The 22,501-nt window shown below is 33.3% G+C and overlaps 2 protein-coding genes and 1 pseudogene across 4 annotated transcripts; 1 reads left to right on the plus strand and 2 right to left on the minus strand.

Annotated features, from left to right (window-relative positions):
• The first annotated feature begins 609 nt into the window (after positions 1-609).
• LOC114407123 (zinc finger protein ZAT5-like) lies at positions 610-1,728 on the plus strand. The gene has a single exon (XM_028370101.1). The coding sequence runs from the start codon at positions 816-818 to the stop codon at positions 1,674-1,676; it is 861 nt and encodes a 286-aa protein (XP_028225902.1). The 5' UTR covers positions 610-815; the 3' UTR covers positions 1,677-1,728.
• Positions 1,729-5,426: 3,698 nt separating this feature from the next.
• LOC114407124 lies at positions 5,427-9,287 on the minus strand (annotated as a pseudogene). The gene is made up of 6 exons (XR_003665603.1): positions 8,626-9,287; positions 8,086-8,154; positions 7,840-7,905; positions 7,115-7,236; positions 6,201-6,329; positions 5,427-5,783 (listed from the first exon to the last, which is right to left on the minus strand). The product of XR_003665603.1 is annotated as a ras-related protein RABC2a-like (transcript).
• A 5,143-nt stretch (positions 9,288-14,430) lies between these two features.
• Positions 14,431-22,446, minus strand: LOC114407125 (phosphatidylinositol 4-phosphate 5-kinase 9-like). Of its 2 annotated transcripts, none has more exons than XM_028370102.1 (10): positions 22,277-22,441; positions 21,524-21,558; positions 20,137-21,416; positions 19,092-19,259; positions 18,585-18,750; positions 17,952-18,062; positions 17,533-17,720; positions 16,891-17,048; positions 16,618-16,780; positions 14,431-14,924 (listed from the first exon to the last, which is right to left on the minus strand). In XM_028370102.1, exons 3-10 carry the CDS (start codon positions 21,354-21,356, stop codon positions 14,642-14,644), a joined length of 2,457 nt encoding a protein of 818 aa, XP_028225903.1. In that variant the 5' UTR covers positions 21,357-21,416; positions 21,524-21,558; positions 22,277-22,441; the 3' UTR covers positions 14,431-14,641. The 2 variants fall into 2 exon arrangements, with proteins under 2 accessions (XP_028225903.1, XP_028225904.1); XM_028370103.1 differs by lacking the exon at positions 14,431-14,924 and adding an exon at positions 14,937-15,075 and having other exon boundaries at positions 22,277-22,446.
• Between the last annotated feature and the right edge of the window lie 55 nt (positions 22,447-22,501).

Genomic DNA, 22,501 nt, shown 5'->3' on the forward strand with positions numbered 1-22,501 from the left:
GTAAGCTTATTAATTTATATACCAATGCTATTTGGATCATGTTTATGGCCGTCGTCTTGATTATATTATAGACTTGTCCGGTGAGGCCACTGAGTTGTGATTAATAATTTGTAATAAGAAATGGTTGGGTCAACAGCACATGAATTCCCTCATTATTTGGCAAGTATACGTAGTTTAGTAGCATTCCATAAATAATCAATCATGTAATAGCATGGCAGACATTAATTGCTCGAATGATAAATTAATGGAAGATAATCTCGTATATCACAACTCGAAATTAATTGAGGATTGTGTTCTACCCATAAAAATAATCCTAAACTTGGAAGTGATTGATTGTTACTTGTTAGGTAAAATGAGGTTAGAATTAGTTAAATTAAGCCGTAGTGCTTGAAGTAAAGGAAGCTAAAAATTAAGAGCAAACATATATAAACACAATCTAATTAAGAAGGAAAAACTAATAGAAGGAGAGAGATGAAAGTTTGGAAATATTGTGTGGTTCCAGGCTTGCAAACCAATCCTCCAGAAAGGAATCGTTGCGAAAAAGTAATGGGTTTGCTTCAAAGCCAACCGAATCTCACTCGTTTCCTCGCCTCCTCATGCTTAACATTGCATCTTTCTCTCTCCCTCTCCCTCTCCCTCTCTCTCTCTCTCTCTCTCTCTCTTCACTTCACACCTATAATATAAGACTTCCAAGTTTGGAAACGCAACTCTGGCAAACCCAAAACACGTTACTAGCTATTAGAGGTACCCTTTATTAATATTAACTCCCACTCTCTTCATTGCTTCTATCATTCTCTCTCTGTCAATTCCTCACCATGCAAAAGCAAGAGGAATTGAATGCCGAGTGCAAGGATCACATGCAAATCATCAAGGGCAAGCGCACGAAGCGACAAAGGCTTCCATCTCCACTTAGGTTAACCATGTCAACAACATGTTCCAGTTTAGGAGGAAGAAGCAGCACCGAAAATTCCCTAGGATTTGATCTACCAACAACCTCAAATGAATCAAGGAACGAAGAGGAAGACATGGCAAATTGTTTGATTCTCTTAGCTCAAGGTGATCGCAACAATAGTACCCCAAAACCCTCACACAACAACAAGGGGGGGTTATACCTTTATGAGTGCAAGACTTGTAACCGATGCTTCCCTTCATTTCAAGCCCTTGGTGGCCACAGAGCCAGCCACAAGAAATATTATTCCAAGGCAAGTGCAGAAGAAAAGCAAGGAGTTCTTGCAACTTTTGTGAATGAAGTGGATAATAATAATAATCATAATCATGATGATTATTATTGTGACACCACAAGCACCACCCTCACCTTACAATTATCAACGGCTTTGTATAATAATAATAATAGTAGCAGCAACACTAGGATGAGTACTATTAATGCTAAGTGTAAAGTTCATGAGTGTTCCATATGTGGGGCAGAATTTTCATCTGGGCAAGCCTTGGGGGGACACATGAGAAGGCATAGAAATTTTGGGAGTGCACCTACGTGTGGGGCAATTAATGCAAATAGAGAATCCAAGAAACACAACAAAGATGTTTTGAACTTGGACTTGAATCTTCCGGCACCTGAGGATGATCATCACAGAGAATCCAAGTTGTTTCCTTTTCAGGCCAAAGAAAAAGTTATTGTCTTCTCAGCAACTTCTTCTTTGGTGGATTGCCATTACTAAAGTTGAAGTTTGTCCTTTCTCTATAAATTAGCCTCACCGAGAACTTCTCATTCATCTGTTTTTAGTATTGACCTTCTTTATTGTTTTTAGCCTTGTATGTACACAATTGTTGATTCTTTCCATTCATATTATGGTACACAATTCATCAATTCAAATTGATTCAATTAGTGGGGATGTAAATATGTGATTCACACTTTTATTCATTTCTTTTATTATAATCATTCTAGTTTTTGGTGTTTAATGTTCCTTGGTCCTTTATTTAAGTCGATCACACACACCACCGTCATGCTGTCAAGCATGTGAGAAAATTGAGAGAGAGAGGGAAAATATCAAAGCAAAAGAGAATAAAGTGCAGGTATATATGAATGTGGTAGAAAGATAAGTTCCATCAAACTGATCAACGGAAAGCGAAAAAACCCGATGGCAAGCAAAGCCACTGCCTAACTGATAGAACTTGTGTCATCAACTACGTGTAGTAATTAGCTGTTTCAGTACTCAAAACTTGCCTTACTCTGCAGTTTATCGTTCTAGCGCGAGACCAGCCATCCAAATCCACTACTTACTGCTAGTATTTACATTAGCATCTTCCTAACTAATATTCTTATGTTATCATGATAGCACATTTAAAAATCATAGGATAACGCATTTTTACTAATTCCTATAAAAGTCTTTTTCTCTTTATTTTCTTAACTAGTATCTTAATGGACCTAGTTAATTAGCATGTCGTTACTTTAGCTAAATTACTAAATTAAATAAATGTGACTCTTTACTTTGTGTTGTTACTTGTTTCTCTACAATTAATGCTTCAGTTAAGTGTATATTTTTTTTATTCTTGATTTTGAAATTTAAAATGATTTATATTTAAGTATTTTTATTTTAATCATAAGTTAGTAATAGTAAAAGTCTGTATAATTTTTTATATCTGACACAGGTTACAAAGTTATTTCAATTCAAAATCCACTTTAGATGTAAAATCAATTTTTTTAAGTGAAACAAAACATATAAAATTTTATTTATAATTAGGTTAATTAGATGCATTTTAAGAGTGATAACTTTTAGATATCTCCTTTTTTACTGTAAAATAAAAGATATCTCTTTTTTTTAAAAAAATATCCCACAAATATTTCTTATTTCTTTCTTCTTATCCCATTATATTATGTATTATATATATATTTTCTTTATCACTAAGTATTGAGTAGTATTTGGGGTGTCTAAAAATCATTTTTTATGTTTTAATGTGATTTTTGAATTAAAACATGCACTGAATTTGGGACATCCACACAGCACCTTCTCCAGCGTGAAGTCTCACTCCACGTTTATACATCTGCATTTTGCCCCAAAATTAGTCGCACTCCCCTGTTCTTCAGCGTCGTCAACTGTGGTAAAATTTGTTTGAAAACTAATTGACAACGTTTTCTTTCTGAACTTGATTTGTGACTAATTGCTATTACACAATTTTTTTTAGTTATTATGTTGTGAATGAACAAATAAGTTTCATTCATCAATATCATTGATTCACTTAAGTTGGATAATTTTGTGTTTAGGTGGTTGGTGGATTTGCTAGCATTTCTATTTAACTGCAAATTTGTTTGCAAGGGAAGTAACTAGACCCTTGGCATTTTTTGTATTGGTTAGGTGAGATGAGAATGTACGAATACAAGCTTTTATATTTTTGAAACGTGTGGAGATGGAACATCACAAACATTGCTACTTAAAGTTACACGTTAGCTTGTAGTGAAGCCATTTCTTTGTGAGAAAGTAGAAACTAAAAATGGGAGGTTTTAAATAGTTTTATATTTTAACATGGCTATTTTTTTAAAAATGCGAGGCGTTTCCTTGTTGGAGAATGAATTGACAACACCAAAATATAGTTGTTGCTTGGACAAAAAATGTCAACACAAAATTCTTTGGGTATACCAAATAGCCCCATGAAAATATGCATTCACAAACTGATGCACATGACTTGAATTTCGATCATAGTTGTCAACCATATAAAGATATGTATATCAGTATACTGCAGAACCCGTGGTAGCATCGCCTTCGACGGAGCATGTGAGATAATTCCATATATTATGTATTTTTTTTGCTAATATTTTATAGGAGATTTAAGCCATTTATTGCAAATTTGGGCTTAGATTGATCATCAAAAAAATTATGTGCGTCAAAGTAGAAGAAACCATCTAGTTTACTTTTCCAAAATTTAGCTAGTTAGAATTCAACTTTTATCTCTCTTTTTTCTTAGGTTTCTATGTTGGGTAATAAAAAATGGAAAGAGAGCAAGTGTAAAATAACCAAGAAAAGAAACCAAAATGCAGTGTTTCAAAATGTTTTACGGATTGCTCGATTCATAATACTAATAGATTTGTATGTATTATGAATTGCTTAATCTATACCTAAATGGAGGTGATGTGGCGCAATGCAGGTTTGGTGCAGTGTGGAGGTTCTTGGGTCATAATAATGCACATGGCAGTGGTGGGTGATTGAGCGGCGGTGCAATGGTGGGTTTGGTGTGCAGTGGAGGGGGTGTTGGGTGGTTGCCGTGGTAGTGTTTGAGTGTGGTGATGGTGTTGGGTGCAATGGTCATGGGAGATTGATTTGGGGAAGAGGTGGATAGGTTTTCTTAGTAGAGGGAGGGTAGGAAGGGAATATTAGGAATTTGGGGAGTGCATCAAGCAAAAATTGGGGTGCATTAGGTAATTGCCTATATGAAGTTTGAACTTGGCACTATGCACCTCTTCTGGATATTGCTTTTTCTGCACTGATTGAAACTTTTCTGAATAGCGTGGCAAAACAAATTTAAAGGTGGAACAGATTTTTTCTTTCCCAAGGTACATAAAGCACAGATTTTTCCAGTGTGATCCAAAATCAGAGGTACATTTTTTACTTACTGCATTTTCTTATACAAGTACTTGATTGATTTTCTATACTACTTTTGACTTTTTAATTTATTATGTAGTCTCAAACCATCAAGATCAGTAAACCTCAACCAACCAGAGGCTCACTACCTCAACAGCATCCACCCTGAAACAAGCATGCTGCAGCTTATGAATCTGGCAGTTACTGAAGATTCAGCACGAGTTCCAGACATTATGGTGTTTTATACAGTTTGCAAATGCAAACTATAAATTTTCTATTGAGGAAGAAAATCATAAGGATATAAAGAAAATGATGTAGCTGGACATATGTTTAGGAAAAAAAATTATTAGAGCTTCATTTTGACTAGTCAGACTACTTATGGGCATGTGAGATACTTTGCTGGCAACATTAGATTGAGCTGTGAGATGCTTCTAGCATAATCTCACTTATGCGGATGTATTAAAATTTTCAGGTACAATAAAATATTTCAAAGAAAGGTAGAAGTTGAGACACCGACACGATTGTTTGCAAGGAATTTGACAGCCACACTTGTAATTATACAACAAAAAGTTGCGTACAAATTTGCAATAATATTTGCACAACATATTCTCAAACATGTACTGATAACAACGCAGACTATATTATTGCATTCTTTGACAAAGCCATCTGTATAGTTTGTATAAGTTTGTGAGTACCAAGTCTGTGCTGGTCATGTCCTACATTGCAATGCCAATCTCCAAAAGCTGGTTATGTTATGTAGAGCTTCAAATAGTACTTTGTAGTGAAACAAAATTCTAGCTTATTTTACTTTCATTTTTCCTTTCAACGGGGTTAACAAAATTGTCGGATTAGTTGGGTGTAGTGTGAGCAATAGAAAATTGCATGAAACTGCAGTTGTAGTATCAGGATTGACTTGTGACTTGGGAGCAACACATAAATGATATAGTCATTCGTAGGCAAACAAATTTACACAAGCTAATAGACGCCATTGTTGCCAATTTCCCCATTCCGGTAATACAAGTAATTACGCAATCAAAAGACAGTGGCAGAAGAAACTAAGGAAGAAGCTTACATATACAAGACTTGTCAAAGATTGCTAGTTAAGAAGACTCAATGTCCACACCACGATGTTGTATCATTTTAAGAGCAACAACCACCATTTTGGGATGCTTGGGATTCTTGTTTTGGTTTTAAAACACTCCTTTTAACTGCTGTTGATCCTTCTTCCAAAAGACTAGGAGCTTCCATTATCTACGAAATGGTGCCATATTTGTCATGATAGGAAAAACAAAAGACAGCAAACAATTCACTCATTCAAAATATTATCTCTGTCTTATATTTTCCAGGTAATAATTATTTCCTATAATCAATAATGAAACTTTTTTTAGAATAACCAGATAACATACTCATTCTTCACTATTATGTCTATTCTTACTGATAACTAAAGCAAATATTAGGTAGGAACTTCTGCATCAAAATCTGTTAATGTAAGCCCAAGAATTACTAGCTAAAACACCCACACTTCACACAAATTTTTCATTTGAAATATTATATTTTTGAAGCAAATGATTAGGCTTGGGTTAATTCATGACCCTACTGTCAGTTAATTGGAAAATTGACTTATGTACAAGACATAACAGCACTGAAGCAAACTTCTAAAAACTGTACCTTTAGAGCAAGTTCCTCAAAGCACTGCTCCACATTTTCCCTTGTTTTAGCACTACATTCAAGAAGCAAACACCCCAATTCTTTAGCAAGTGCTAAACCCTCTTCTCTGCTCACAGCCCTTTCAGTATCCTAGAAACAGAGATAAACCATTAAGAAATTAATGAACTGAATAAATTATGAGGACAGTGCTGCCTGTCAAGTGAAAATCTCATGTGGGAGGATTCATTCCTAGGAATCCTAGAAAGTTGGGGGTCTATATTTTTTTTTTATTTTGATAAATTTAAGCATCTTATAATCTTAATAACCTATGCTATATGCATTGGGAAATGACACAATGCAACACAATGTCAATGTCATATTTCACATATCTCCACAAGGTTCTTCATCAGTTTCAGAATGTACATTAAATTGTTAATTTGCTGGCTTAATTAGGTTTCCCTGACAATACGGAAGGTTCCAGATGACAGTGCCGCATAAAGTGCATGCATGTAATAATCCAGATATTCATAATTCACTGAATTGACATTGAGTTAAAAAACAAATGCTAGTATGCTACATGAGTATGCAGTGAAAGTGTTAGGGTGCTATTTTGCACTAAACTGGCTGATAATGCAAGGATCCAATTTTCTGATGAACCTCATCAGATAGACGACTACAGTGGCAGAATAGTATGGAGCTTTGGTATGAGCATCATATGCATATCCGTGGGTATCAACCATAAGCTAGACAATGTCTTAATTTGCTTCAGATGGAAAGACAAAACTTGAATTTTGCTTCATTGTCTTAATGCATATAAGAATCATAAGATTAGAGTCACTATTTTCAACAATTTTAATGAGGAACATTTCATGAAAATTACAAATTCATCGCCTTTGGTCATATATTCAGGCCCAATACTGGAGCATAAAACTTACTCTATCAACTTTATTTCCAACTAGTATCTTCACACAATCCTGATTAGTTGAGTAGAGTTCCACTTCCTTAGACCACACTTCTGATAAGTTTGTAAAGGTTTCTCTCCTTGTGACATCATAAACTAGAAGTGAAGAAAATGAAGCACTCTATAAGTAGAAATCATTAAAATTTAAAATATGTTAACTAGCAATGATTAAAATACATGCTTTAACCAAGTTAGCTATATTACAAAATTATGCTTTCAGAAGGCCCCACCTTAAGCCCCAAGAAAATAAGTTTACGAAATTCTTCACACCATAAAAGGGACATGAAAGACAATGGCAAGAACTGTGTTACTACCAAAAAGATAAAGCAACAGGGGATGTCCTTGAGAAAGGCCTTGTTTCCCTAGTTGCTAATGTAAAACCTATCTAATAATTGATAAAAATTGCAGAATTTATTTTACTACAAATATTTAACCTAAAACATCAAAGGCATACCTTGAAAACCAAGGTTCGTAATAAATGTTATAATTCCTTGCAATTGCTTAATTTTAATCCAGCTTTATCAGGCATCACACTTGAATAACAAATATGAAGAGCATCGATGGGAGTATAATGTTAAAACAGAGTTCAAAACTAGTTGCAAACACAAATTTCTCCCTAAAGAAATTCTAGAGAAAGTTTCTGTTGTGGATGAATCAAATAATCCTACATTATTGTGTACACAAATAAAGTCAGCATACCGAGAATGATTCCTTGTGCTTTTCTATAGTAGGAACTGTTTAGAGTCCTGAACCTTTCCTGCCCAGCTGCAATAGATGTAATGTTATTTTAAGTCAATATACCACTTGAATTGGTCATTTTGGTCAATGAATAACCAAAACACTATCAGAGATATTTCATTCTATCTGTTTGAATCACATGCTGCAGGGATTGAACAAAAGGTCTAATTTCAAGAACTGAAAGCAAAAGATTTGACTCTATATTACCAGTATCCCAAATCGTCAATTTCAATCTCTTGCCACCTACTGTGAGAGTTTTGATCTTAAAATCAACACCTACATAACATAGAAAAACCATTAGATCATATCAAAACTAAAGTCGGCCAATACATGAAGAACATAAATTGAATTGCTAGTTAATTCCAGTGGCATAAAAGAACCATAACAATAGACCAGTTAAATCCTCACAAGTACAAGGCGGAGTCAATTAACGAAGACCAAGAGATTCAATCATGAAAGCAAAGTAAAACATAGAAGAACTTGGATGAGCCTGAAATGCAAAGCAACTTTTAAACTAAAAATCATTTGAAAAATCACAAATTTAACACTCAAAACTTCATCAGTGTCACTTTAAACAATAGATCGACAAGCTTGAGACAGAGACACCTTTTGGTTGCAAACAATGTATAAGAAACAAGTGTGACACCTAAATTCCAAGCATGCAAAGGTTCAACATAGAAATAACAAAACTAAGATAAATAAATAAAGGGGGGGAAGAGTTGAATGTAATGAATGGATTACAATTACCAATGGTGGGGGAAAGATCTTCAACAGAACTTGAAATAAAGCTGACAAGTAGGCTACTTTTTCCCACCCCGGAATCTCCAATCAACAAGATCTTGAAAGAGAGATCATAGCCACTGCTCTGACCTGAGGATGAACTCATTCTCTCTTCCTCTGATGAATGTCTTAGGTGTGTGTGTCAAAAAGTACAGTGAAAGGAACGTATGCAAGGGTGAGAGAGAGAAAGAGGCTTATGGGGTTGGGCTAGGGAAGGCTAAGCTGTAAGGAAGTGCAATGGGGCAAGCCCTTTCATTTATTTGGGGTGAGAGTATAAAGACAGAGAGAGAGAGAAGATAAAAGAAAGGAAAATGGCCACCCTTTGGCTGAGTTCAGGCACAATCACTTGTCCAAAGCTCACACCCCACACACACCAACAACTTATTTATTCTTTTCTTTTTTTCTGTTTTCTGATACGTATAACATGTTGAGTTCCCAAGTTCATGCGAGAGGGTCTTGTCCCATGTCCCAACTTCATGCCCCACGTGCAAGGTACTCGCAAAGCATGCTGCTATGCTATCTGCTATTCAAGCACTTCTTCCACCGAGTTTCGATTTAACCTTCAAACTAGCTTGCTGCTTTTTCTCTTGCCTTTTCCTTACACTCCCATCTTAAGAATCACTGAATCACATGTATTGGAGGAAAGTTTTGTTTGAGAGATTATAATGGCTGATTATTTCTTTTCAAATATTTAACGTTATTATATACTCAAAGGATATTATTGGAACACAATATTTATCATGAAGAATCTGATTTATAAAATCTTTCGTCTTATTTTTTTTCATTCATAAGTCTTAAATTAAAATCTTGTTCAATGAAATCAAATTCAATTTCATTTAAATTATTGACTTGTTAATTAAAACTATCAATTAAGATAAAATAACTATATATATTAAGGCGATAAAAATTCAACTCGTCCCACTAATTTAATTTGGTTCTAAAGTTGGTTTGGATGGATACAAATTTTGAAATTAGACTTTATATATTTTTTTCTTTGTTATGTGTCTCGAATACTAGTATTTATTTTATTTTCACTTTTTATTTTTCTTTAATTTATAAAAAACTTTTATAATCTTGTTGTATAAAATAAATATCTCTTAAAATAAAGGATGTGATAACTGCCAACTATTTATAACTAATTACTACTAGTTGTTTATCTTCAAACACCATAATTGATTATTGTCTATTGATGCCTTTCATTCTCGTACTGTCTCCCCTCCCTGAAAATTCAAGTTTTTTACTGTAAAACTTGTACATAAATTTATACACTATATTAATTGATGCCTTAATCTTTCGTAATCTGGTTGTATACTTTTCTACGCATTCCACAATCTACCATTATCATGCTTCTTTCTCTTTTTAATATGGGCGTGCTCGTCCCATCTGTCAAATCTGCAAATCTAGATATTTTATAATTTAGGATTCATATATACTTATCTAGGTGTAATAGTATGTGTTTTTGCACCAACTAATAAATTGTTTTTTGTAATGTGATTTTGGAATTCGTACAACGAAAATTAAACGTGAACACAAGCATGTTATAACATGTGGCTAGTAGGCAACAATGATAATTCATTGTGATATTTTAATTTATTTATTTTTGTGACCATCCTGGCGTAACCAAAACTAAAAAAAAAAAAAATCAAATTAAGTAGGGGTTAATGAATTCAATTAATTTAAAAACATAGTCGGATACCAAATTTAGAAAATTTGCATCTGATCCAATCCGACTATACTTAATATAAAAATCTTACCAAAATAAATACTAAATATAATTTTCTAATTTTTAGTTTTTTTATTTATTCTTTTTTATATAAAACTCCTAAGATAAAATATCTATGTTCTTTTATTCTTTATATGTATTAGTTTTTTGTTTTACTTTTAAAATTTAATTTGATGATCCACCCAATTCAAATCGATCACAATCAAATTGAGTTGAAACTTGAGTTAACACTTAATTACAAATTGCTTAGAAAAAAAACACTTAATTACAAATTGAATATATTCAACCTGACCTTTCTTTTTATTCAGAGTTCAAAGTTCCCTTAAACTTAACCTCTCTAAGAGTAATTTTGAGGGGATCAAAAAAATTCTAGACAACTTTCATGTGAGAAGAGATAAAAAAAAAAAAAAATCTTCAACTTTCTTTAACAATGATACTTCAACTTGGTCTTCTTTGCTTCCTAAATCTTTTCAATTCTCGAATTTCAACTCATCTAAGCATTAAGCTAAAAAAAAATACCATGGTTGAAATTTTTTTAATGATACACAACAGTTTTATGAGTAGGAAGGTGGTAATTTCCACCAGAAAAATTTAATGCATACTCACATTCAACCACCACGGTCTTCCCTAAGCAATTAAAGAATTTGAAATCATTTTTTGGATTTTTATTTGGTTCAAAAAAGGTAAAGTCATTAAATGATAATGAATGCAAAAATATTTTGTTAATTGTCACTTTACCCTCTTCTTATGTTGATTTATTGGATGTTGATTTAGATCATCTTTTCTCTAAATTGAAAGAGTTGCAAATGACTTTGTCCACTGAATTGATGTCAATCATCTAATTTCTTGAGTTTGTCCGAGCTATAGATTGTTCTTACATAATGTACTTGCGGTAGATCAGCTTAAGTTTTTTATAATTAAAATAAATAAAATAAAAAAAACACTCAAGGTCATAAATGCCACAACAATATTTGGTTTTGAAATTTTGTCTAGAGGATATGTTGAAAAATATTGATATTAATAATATTATGGTTAATGATTTTGCATCTTGAAATAAGATAAATTTTTTATGATGATTTGTATTTTTTTTTTTGGGGGGGGGGGGATTTTGGATTTTTGGATATTTTATATTTTATTTTGTAAATGACAGACAACAATTCTATGGTATAGTTTGTATACTTAATTATTGATATGTTATAATTAATGATTTTGTATTTTGAAATACTTCAAGAAATTTCCTTTTATGATAATTTGTATTTTTTTTAATGATAGACAGCAATTTTATGAGTAAGGAAATATTTTTTATGTAATGAAATGTACCGGTTTTATGAAATTATGTGCGTTATTTTTTTAAGGAATATATACTTATATTTTAAAATTATTTTACAAACATGCATTAAACTCAATTTTAAAATACTCATACATATTACATAAAAAACTTTATATATTGCTTCACTTTAAACCCATAAAATGTTAGGACCTACACTACATATGAACCATGTTCATTTCTAATAACATGTTTTTGAAAAGGGATTTTCGATAACATGTTAATTATCATATTTTAAGGCTGGCCTAATTCAATATTATTATTTTGGTCACCACAAGCCCATAAACATTGATGTGAAGTAGTTATTAATTTAGTTAATAATTAATCTTCATTTAAAAATGTGATTACTCATCTTTAATAATATTTTTTATTAAAGTTTTTTCATGTACAAAATTTAAATATTTAAATATGAAATCTCACTCAAAAACATCAAGTCAAGATGTACTAAAACTAACAACTTATTGGTGATCTAATTAATTCAGTGTTCCAATAAGATAAAAATGGGAAAACAAAACGAAATCAACACGGAATGCAAGAATGACATACATATTATCACGAAGTTTAGGCAGTGATCAATTGAGATGGGATATTGCTTTCTTCACACAGTAAATGGAAACAACTATGGATATGGGTCTTCAGGTGTGCATTTTGTATGCCCCAGGTGCTGAACCTAAGAGGGATCACCCCCGCGTGAAAGAAACTCCATCGGACCCAACCCCATGATGGCCAAGACATGAGGTGGAGTTTCGCTGTCACCAATACGAATGACCCATGTTATGTCAAGACGAAACTTCCATTGTTGACATTGGGTAAGAGGTCTTTTCCCCTCATTCATTGCATATTTTAAACCAAAAATGTTTCCTTTGGAGAACACTTTCTATCCTCATTAGAGTACTGTTTAGATGGATAAGTATTTATTGAGTTAGATATTATTTTTGGATTTGTTCTCTGGAAGGATTGAAAAAAGACTGATCAGTTTCTCCTTTTAAGAATATTATATGGATTTTCTTTAAAAAAATATAAAATAAAATCAAAGATTATAAATGTGACTTTACTGCCATAAAGTTACCCTTCAGTTTTTTTTTATTCCTAGAAAAAATATAGGATCATTAAACCATATTAAAATAGGCACACCTTTTATGCTACTGATGGTGATTAATTACCCAGTAAAGAGTATTAAAAAATACTCGTATAAACCTAATAAACTTAAACAGTTTCGCAAAAAAAATAATCTTAAATTGAATGAATTAGGTCAATTATATCTTTGATGATGATAGATTATTTGTTAACAATAAAAATGATAATGATAGATCATAGTAACTGATCGTTGATTAACTAATGATTATTTATTAATTAATAACATGACTTGCTTCTAAATATATGTAAACATTTTTTCGTAGGCATCATCACTCTTAACTGGAATTTCCATGATTCATATCTATTTATTTTAGTTTTTAAGAAAAGACGTTAATTATGGAAGCTCGTAATGATAGTCGATTATATTGGTTGCTACACCTAGAAAACACTCTTGGCATGGCAAATGACCACGCCTACTTAAAAATTTCGATTAATCATTTATTAAGTGATGCCCCATGTTTTGATGACCATGTTATTTTGAATTTTTGATGATGTATAGCTGTATGTGTTGCCAAATATTGCTACGCATTTATTCTGCCCAACCTCCTTCCTATCTAGTCTCTGCATGGAAATGAGATTATTTTCATTACAGATTGATCAAAATGAACATCAGAACATGAAATCATGTGGTTTTTATCTTCGATGCCTGGCCAAAGATCCTTATTTCATGCGCAATCATCTTGGCAGCTATGAATGCAAGCTTAATTAGCCTCACTTTAAACAATTATAAGGCCAATTATTTTGCCCCCACCCTACACTAATTAGGCCAAGAGAGCATCGCTATACGCCAGCCCAAAGACACTCCTGCCATTTGGTTTTACTTTTTTTTAATTTTTTTTATCGATATGAATAAAAAAAAATTATAACAATCAATGCACGTTCAACCAGTTAGACGTACTCCTTTAATAAAGTTATATGTTTAATCTTATTGTAACATATAAATTACAATTAATCCATATTAGAATATATCTGAAACAACAATATCTTAATTCTTATGTTATTATCCAGTCTCACGTTAATAAAATTTATTAAATGTTCTATGAAAGAAAATCAAAATTACATAATTACCATACCTCAAACATCCAATATTTGTAATCCAAATTTGAGTGACAAAAATCACATAATTGTGATACTTGGAAAAAGTAGAATTAAACCTTTTATTTATTTAAATATTTAAATAATAAGAAAGCTTAATCGAAGGATATTTATAAGAGAAGTGCTAATACTACACTCTTTATAAATTTTTTTTCATTTTTTATGCTTTAACCAGTATCCACTAGGAGTGATTGTTATAATTTTCTTTTCTTTTATTTACATAGAAGTTATATGAGTGAGAGAATTTTGATATATGAAAAATCTTGATTGTATTATAATTTATAATATCTTTTTTTTTCTTGTAAAAAAATTCAAATCATAGACATCTACAAAATAATGACATTCTTAATATAGACTATGGAGTATATTTTAGAAAAATTATTTGAGTTATCTTCTTTAAAGTGAACAAATATATAAAATTAAGATTATATATGCACCGTTGTTTTAAAAATTGGTTAAGATTATTAAAAACTTTAACTTAAGTCAATAATAAATATAACACTTTTTTTTTATTATATATTTACTCACTTTACATGAGATAAATCTATTTACCTCATTATTCACTTGATTCCTATTACCACCATCAACAAGGTGCCCACGTGGCCACCTACTATAAAAATTCTGGAGCAAGCATGAAAAGTGCAATATTCACACTTTCTAAATAAACTTACTGGTTAAATATAACCCCAAAATTATCTTGATTAACCTGTCGTTGCATTTGGTGGAAACACCTTCTGAATAAATTCCAGGAAGCGATGCGAATAGAACGTAGGGTCCACAGCTGAGATAGACAATGAATCAAACTGAAGAGATTTATAAGCATGTTCAATCCTCTTAGTCATGTTGTAGTCCTGCAATATGTCAATGATACCAAGGTACAGCACCACATCGTACACTTCATGAAACATTTGCTTTTCTTGTTTTTGTTTTCCTAAAATCTGTTCTGCCCTTGATGGCATGTTCACACCAAGCTGTATTTGGAGTCTGCTCAACAAATTGGAAAGAAAAAAATATACATATTAGTCTGCAATATTGTGGCAATAATTAATACATATGGTGTACAGGAACAATTTTAATCATTATGGTCTTCATATGAATAGCTCCAATATATCATGTAGCAATAATCTGGTAGTCTCTGCATAATAGCAATAACACATTACACACGTAACCATCTGAAGGAAATGAATAGCCAATTTATGATCTCACTTTCAGACACAATTAAATTTCGATGATTAATAATGAAATTTAAACTTTGAAGTCAACGCATAATTAATACTATTTTTCTTATCTTTTTCTTGTGTTTCTTTTCTACAGATTTTCAGAAGCCTAAGGCTAAGACAACAGCAAGAATGAATTCAAGGCATCGTCCATTACATGCTTGTGGAGTCTCCATCTTAGCAACTGTTGACTTTGCCATAGGAAAAACACAACATATCAATGGACCAATAGGTTCAACACTGAGAAGGGTCGCAAAATTAGCCAAATTTGCCACCCCTTTTATCTACGCCATGCAAATCCAATGGCTAACATTTCTCTCCTTTATCGATGATGCCATTCTAGCAATTGAAAAAATTACCGAGAAATTGTTTCCCCCTTCAGCCCGCGTGTTCGACAAAGTTGATGAAATTGTGCTAATGATAGTGTTCCTCCCAGAAAAATTTGATGGTGCGCTGAACAAGTTTTCTACAATAATCCACCGAGTGCCATTCTTAGATCGGGCACCGACCCTTGTGATCACAAGTTTGAACAGTTTGGTTTCCATGCTGAACTATTGGGGACATGAAAATTCAAGAGTAAACGAGAAAACAATAGGTGTTGATAGGAGTTGCAATATGGATTCCTCGGATGATATTAACCATGCGAGTTTGGAAAACTTTCCTCCGATGATATCAGAATGTGAACATAAAGCGGTTCATGACATTTCATTGTCGAGTCGTGTGAAAGGGTCATACAAAGAAGCACTGGAGAGGGGGAAAGAAGAGACCCCAAATGAGATAATGGAGAAAGAGTGTGAGATTGAGAAGAAGATTGTTGAAAATTGAGATTTTTCAAGGCTGTTACAATAAAATATTTTATCGTCTTTGTAGTTTTTCTCATTGCTTATAAAGTTGGTTAAAAATGTTGCTTATATTCAGAAAAAGCTAGCTGAAATTGTAGGCTAATGCTTTCTTTTTAACTTAGTCATTTGTGCTTTTTACTTTGCTCAATGAGGGGTTTTCATAGCCTGTGTATTTATATTTGCTGGTTTCTAATTTACAACCTTTTATTTTTCTGCATTTAGGCTGTTCAGTGCGATGCATAGCCTGTTTTTATAGCTTAGTCTGTGAGTTTTTTTTCTGTTCAGTCTTATACGATCTTCTAACAAAGATGGACGGAGGTGGTTGTGAGTGTGAAGGAAGAAAGAAGAATGATGGAAATAATGATGAGAGTGATGATGCTATTATGAAATGTAAAGTTGGAGGGAGCGAAAGTGTAAAGGATGCTCTTCTGAAATGTGTTAATTATGCGTAGACTTCAAAGTTTAAAGTATTCATAGACTTAAAATTTAATTTTTATTTCCCACGGATATCTTCTTTGGGAGACACTTTTGTTCAAGGCATGGGCAAGTACTAGATGTTTACAGCTATTTAACCTGAAGATTAAACAAACCGAGCCAAAAACATCAAGAAAACCATACCTTGCTGTACCAGGTAGAAGTAGATCCACCTCCTCATCACCAGCAGATGAAGCTCGCAACCGGCTACCCCTCATGTGTGAGCCAACAACAACACTGTCATCATCTCCTCCTCGAGGAACTAGAACAAGGCCTTGCGGATAGAATACTTCATCCTCTAGAGGATCTATCAAATCGTCATTAGCATAGCAAAGTTTTTAAATGGATCAGTTCATGATTATAAGTTGTACTTGAAAAAGCAATAATATAAGTCAATAAAGGAGACAAAAGATTCACCTTCCTCTGCAAGCATTGCTAATCCATCCACACTTCTACTTTGGTTGTATGAAACGTGAGAACGTAGATGCTGGGGAGCTCTATAGTGAACACCTAGAAGAAGGCTGTAATCCATAATGTGCTGTGCTTCCAAAAATTTGCTGTCTATTTCAATCTGCCTGCATATTTTTGGAGCTGTCTATTCAGTTTTTGCAGTTCATTAGAAAAATATGGCTTATATTTTATCAGGCTGCAAGCTTGAGATGTATCATGCCAATTAACACTAATATTCATAAGCATGCAGAAATATACGCATCATAAAATTTTGGAGCAAATTAGCTCATAAAAAAAATCCGCATCATAAAATTTTGGAGCAAATTAGCTCATAAAAAAAATCCGCATCAAAACAGCCATTAGGATTCACTACTTTTAATAACAGCATATTTTGTTGGGGGTGGGGCATTATTATCTCTAGACAAATATTTGCTTATTCATATAATAGTACAGTGTCAAAATATGATCCAAGGATTTTGCTGCATACTTCAGAAACCAGGAATATCTTATCTTCCTTTTCTTTATATTTACCTTATAATAAATTTTCTTCTTTTACCATATCTAAGAAATCCAAATGCAAAAGAAGATTTATTTGTAATTGCCACTTACTTTAGTAAAGACTCTCGCCAAGATGGTTCCAGGTAGAAGCTGTAGTTCAGATCCAAATCTTTGAGCGTAGTACTCTCATCAATTTCTATCTTGTCTGATGATCTTCCAAGGGAAGAACCTTTTAAATCAAACCTCCGATGGATCCTTAAGTCTGTGCAGAACATATTTCCCATTACAACAAAGCGAAACTGCAAGACAGAAAATCATATTCAAGTATTAGCCTCCTATTTGAGGAAATGTACATGAAATTGAAGATGCAAGTTATGATAGGCTCAAATATTTGATCATTTGATGCCGTATATGATAATTTTCATACTTGATGTTTCATATTGCAAGTATTAAGAAGTGTGTCATGACATCCTTATTGATACAGAAAACGACTCGGGCTCTGAAAAATGCTGAGGCAATATGCACATTACCTTTTGACCACTTGAAGGTTTAATCCTGTGCAGACCAAAAAATTTTGTGATAAGTGTATTTTCATATGACTTCACATGATGATGATAGTCTGGAAGCATTCTTAGAAGGACCTGCATGTCAAATTTTGGACAAGGGAATTAGTATTTTATACTGAAAAGCAAGTAGAAAATAGCAGGTAAATACTAAGATATCATTACTAAACATTTAAAAGTTGCTTCAGCAAGTATTAGCTGATGCCTAATAGCTTAGTTTCCTTCAGTAAGTATTAGTTAAAAGCTTCTTCTTTACGAGTTGCCTCTGAAAAATCTAGCATTGTTCTACAACTACAACAAAAGCTCTATTGCAAAATCTGAACTCTGCCACAGAATTATTTCGGACTACTTGTTTCTCTGGAAACCTTTAAACCAAGAGAACTTAATTAAAATTGAACATTCACTCTTTATTTCTGTGAATTCCATCCTGAATTTCTTCAAATAAATTGTTAGCTTCAATTTACTACACTGTATGTACACAATAGAGACCATTCAGAATATAAGAGAGATCGACATGAAACATTTGCAAATGTTATTAAAATACTAAATGCAACCTTTGATCTTCTATTGGTCCTAACTGAAACATTTATTTGAAAGTACCTTGACTTCAGATCTTCGCAGTGTCTTGATCATGAAACGATCATCCTGAGACAGGAAGAAGACACTACCACTTTTCCCCGGAGAAGATAGTTCCCTCAGAGTATCGTTTCCACAAATGGACATCATGTAATCGGCAGCATCAATCTTGAACAGCTCTCTCAAATTTCTGCAACAGGTCTCTAGAAGGTTATATCTAACAAACTTATGAAAAGTGAAAGGAAGAAAGAGAAGAGAAAGATGAGCTGTAACAGTTGTCTATAAGAACAGGTATCTTCCAAAAGAAGCAATTCTGTTCAAGTTAGAATTTAGAAACATCCAAAATATGATGGAGCTAACAAGGCTAGCTCTCCCAGCAAGGTTTTTTTTTTTCCATGCCCAAATTCCCAAAACTTGAATTCAAAATCTTGCTTAAAGAGAGATTTACATGCACACTTTAGTCAGTACAAGAATGATACAAGGGCCACATGAAAGAAAGAAATAATCCAAAAATGAGCGTTTACTACTAACCTAAATACCATGGGACAATAATCTTTCCATTTAAAATCATCTGATTGATGAGTAGGTGTTAATTGAGAACCTTCTTTAGGAAAATCCATCCAAAAGCTTGCTTTGGGACCAAAATCTGATGCTCTAACTCCTCGAGTCGGTATAGGTGTTATCTTGCCCACAGTATACCTAACCAAATAGAAGAACATTTACATTATCAAGGAAATCCATGCAAAAGCAACCATATTGAAGAATGATAGGACACTCATGTGAATAGCACGATAGTTATGGATGCATTTAGCAACTAAAGGGCAGTTATGTGTTTAGTAATCCTGCTACAATTATGTGTGTCTCTTATGTATATGGCATGTGAGTTCCTGCATTTTGGGTGTAGATTGGTTTTTGAGTTGGATTGAGGGAGGAAGACTCTCTGTAAGGGCTTAGGCAAATTTATTGTGTATCAAAAGAGGTTACTCTCTGACAAACTTTGTCCAGTGTTTTTCTTTTGCTGTTTGGTATCTGTTGTAACTTTTTTTTTCTGGTTTAATCCAGAAAATATAAAAATAAAACTACTTAGTTTGTGTGTAGTTCTCTTGAGTCTAACAAAGAACGTTTGCATTATTAAGAAAATCCATGCAAAGAAAATCAAGATACTCTTGGATAGAATTTTAACTTCAATTTAGGTGGATTTTGTGCCTTCAATTCATAGTTTTTAGCCTCATGACCCCTCCCAAGTCTCAAAATTGGATTAAGAAAACAAGACAAGCTATCTAAATTCAACTGTAAAAGTTGATCAACACAACAAAAAACATTTGTCAAGTTTATTAGAGCACCCCAGTTTCTATTGAAATGATTAACGAATAGAACCATCAACCGTACATATATCCTAATTGTGGTTTTATGACTTACTAGTAGTTATTACCTTCCAACATGGATTCATCTTGAAATGTTAGCATATACCATGTGCAATAGAATAAATATAGAAGCATGTAGATACTTGCAGAGAAAAATCATGCAGCATTGTAATAAATTATAGTGTGCTACAAATCAAAATAGTGCCATTTACCTTATTCCAAGCTGCAAACTGAGCATCAGATCATAACTCCTGTGACCTTTAATGATTGCCTCACCAGGTCTTTTAATCTCTTTGACAAGCTTTTTTTGAAGTCGCCGTGCCCTTCTAGACATTGATGAAAACATATTATTTAACACAACCTCACTTATTAACACACCTTGCATGTACTCTCGTTCCAAAATTGGGATCATTGCATCAACTTCTCCATCTCTACTTTCTGGTACAGATTCTGCAAATCTTAATGCTGAATCATATCCAATCACCTTCTCAATAGACACCTCAAGACTCCAACGCCTTTCGAGAGAGACATTTCTTCTATTAGACTCTTCCAGATTTAACAGGTTTCCTTTTGCAAACTTATCAGATGAAACATGACTTGACATATGGTTCTCTGGTACCTTGACATCTCTCACCTGTTTCTGTTTTCTCAAATCTGGCAGCAACCCTCTTTTTCTCAAGGCACTGAGGTAAATTTCTTGCACCCAAGGAAGACGGCTACCTCTCGGGTAAAAGGTTCCTTTGCCATCTTTTAGACCAAATGTCCAAGTCCCAACATAGCATCCTCCATCACTCCAAGTATAAACTCCAAACCCATGCATCATGCCATTTAACCAGTTTCCTTCGTATGAGTCCCCATTTATCCAAGTAAGAGTTCCTTTTCCTGACATTATCCCACCTTTCATATTCCCTACATACACATTTCCATTGGTCCAGGTATACTTGCCAGGCCCCTCTTGTGTTCCTTGCATCCAAGACCCTTCAAAGGTATCTCCATTAGGATAAACTTGAAACCCCAAACCATGTTTAAGATTCAACCTCCATCTACCTTTATATTTCAATTTATCAGAACGAATGTATGTGCCCGTACCATGGATATATCCACCAGAGAAATCACCTTCATACACTGCTCCTGAAGGCCATCTTAGTTTTCCATAACCATTTCTCATCCCTCTCCTCCATTCACCCTCGTATACGCAACCATCACACCACACGTACGTTCCATGGCCTTCAGAAACATTGCCATAAAGGGATCCAGAATATGACTCCCCATTAAAAAGTAAGAGTTGTCCAACACTAAAGCCGTCAATTTCACCATTTGTCAATATTGACAGATGGTCTAATTCAGGAATCGCATCAACAGATTTTGTTCTCTCTGCACAAGAAAGTGCTCCTCCATTTGAATAATCAGCTATGGTCACGGGGCCAGACATGCATAATTACCAGATGGAAAATTTCCTTGTAGAATATTAAGCACCCCAATTTTTCAACAGCTACAAGACAAGAAATATGTTATTACTTAACCTGGAATATATAATATACTCAGCGTGTGGATCAACAACTGACGTAAATTTGTTTCAGCTTAACAGTATGATCTTACCTGACACCAGAAAAATTGGCTTTCATAGAAGATACCTGTCTCAAACAAAAGAAAAAATACATGTTATATCCTAGCTATTATAGAGGAAGGAGAAGAAACAAAGATCCTTGAGAATTCAAGAATCAATATCATATTCGAGTATGTATATCAAGAAAAAAAATTGTAATTCTAAACCGCAGGGTGACTAAACACACTATGTTCTTCATTGACTTTTGCAGACCACAAATTACGAAAAAAGAAGCATGGCAAACCACAACGTACGATCATAGTATTAAAATGGAGAACAGAAAGCAATTAAACAATAGTATCAAAATTTTATAAAAGGATAAAGATTAAAAGAAAAAAGTAACAATATTTTTCCTCATTATGAGAGCATTTATCTAAGAAAGTAAATGAAGCAAAATAGTATACAAGGCAGAGTAGGTGTTTGGGAATGTTAAAGAACAATAGAAGACTAATAATAATAAAAACTAAAGCAAATGAAGCTCCCTAGTCCATACATCATTACATGGCTAAAGAATACTTGGAACTCTAGTTTTTAGATATATATATATATATATATATACACACACACGCTTATAAGGATAGGTTCCGTAGCTTTGAATTCAGAAGGAACAACTTAATATCATAAACACGCAAATGACAGAAGAGATTGGAAGGTGAAGATAACAAAGATTATGAGATACGACATTAATGAATATGACGTTGACATCCATTAACTAACAATAGAAAGGAAGCATGAGAGGAGTTTACCAGAGAATTATAAGCAATGATGGAACAGTGTAGTTGCCGGAGAATGGAGGAGGAGATGAACTCTGTTCATATGGAAGATTATTTCAAAAAAGGTTATAGGCTAATTGCAAATGTACCATAGAACTTGCCTATATAAAAATATATCATATATGTGAGCTTGTATTTGGCATTCATAGTTGTTTAAAAATTTCTTAGGGTGAGACATGGGGTGTACTCTAGTTTAGT

This window comes from Glycine soja, chromosome 3 (genome assembly GCF_004193775.1).
Source record: "Glycine soja cultivar W05 chromosome 3, ASM419377v2, whole genome shotgun sequence".
Taxonomy (NCBI): Eukaryota; Viridiplantae; Streptophyta; class Magnoliopsida; order Fabales; family Fabaceae; genus Glycine; species Glycine soja.

Excerpts from the sequence above, each read along its gene's own strand:
- LOC114407123 (XM_028370101.1), top strand. The coding sequence starts at position 816 with ATGCAAAAGCAAGAGGAATTGAATGCCGAGTGCAAGGATCACATGCAA.
- LOC114407125 (XM_028370102.1), bottom strand. The coding sequence starts at position 21,356 with ATGTCTGGCCCCGTGACCATAGCTGATTATTCAAATGGAGGAGCACTT. Across the intron at positions 18,063-18,584 it reads TGCGAAGATCTGAAGTCAAG|GTCCTTCTAAGAATGCTTCC; the intron begins GTACTTTCAAAT and ends TTTGACATGCAG. Across the intron at positions 17,049-17,532 it reads TGGCGAGAGTCTTTACTAAA|GCAGATTGAAATAGACAGCA; the intron begins GTAAGTGGCAAT and ends AAAAATATGCAG.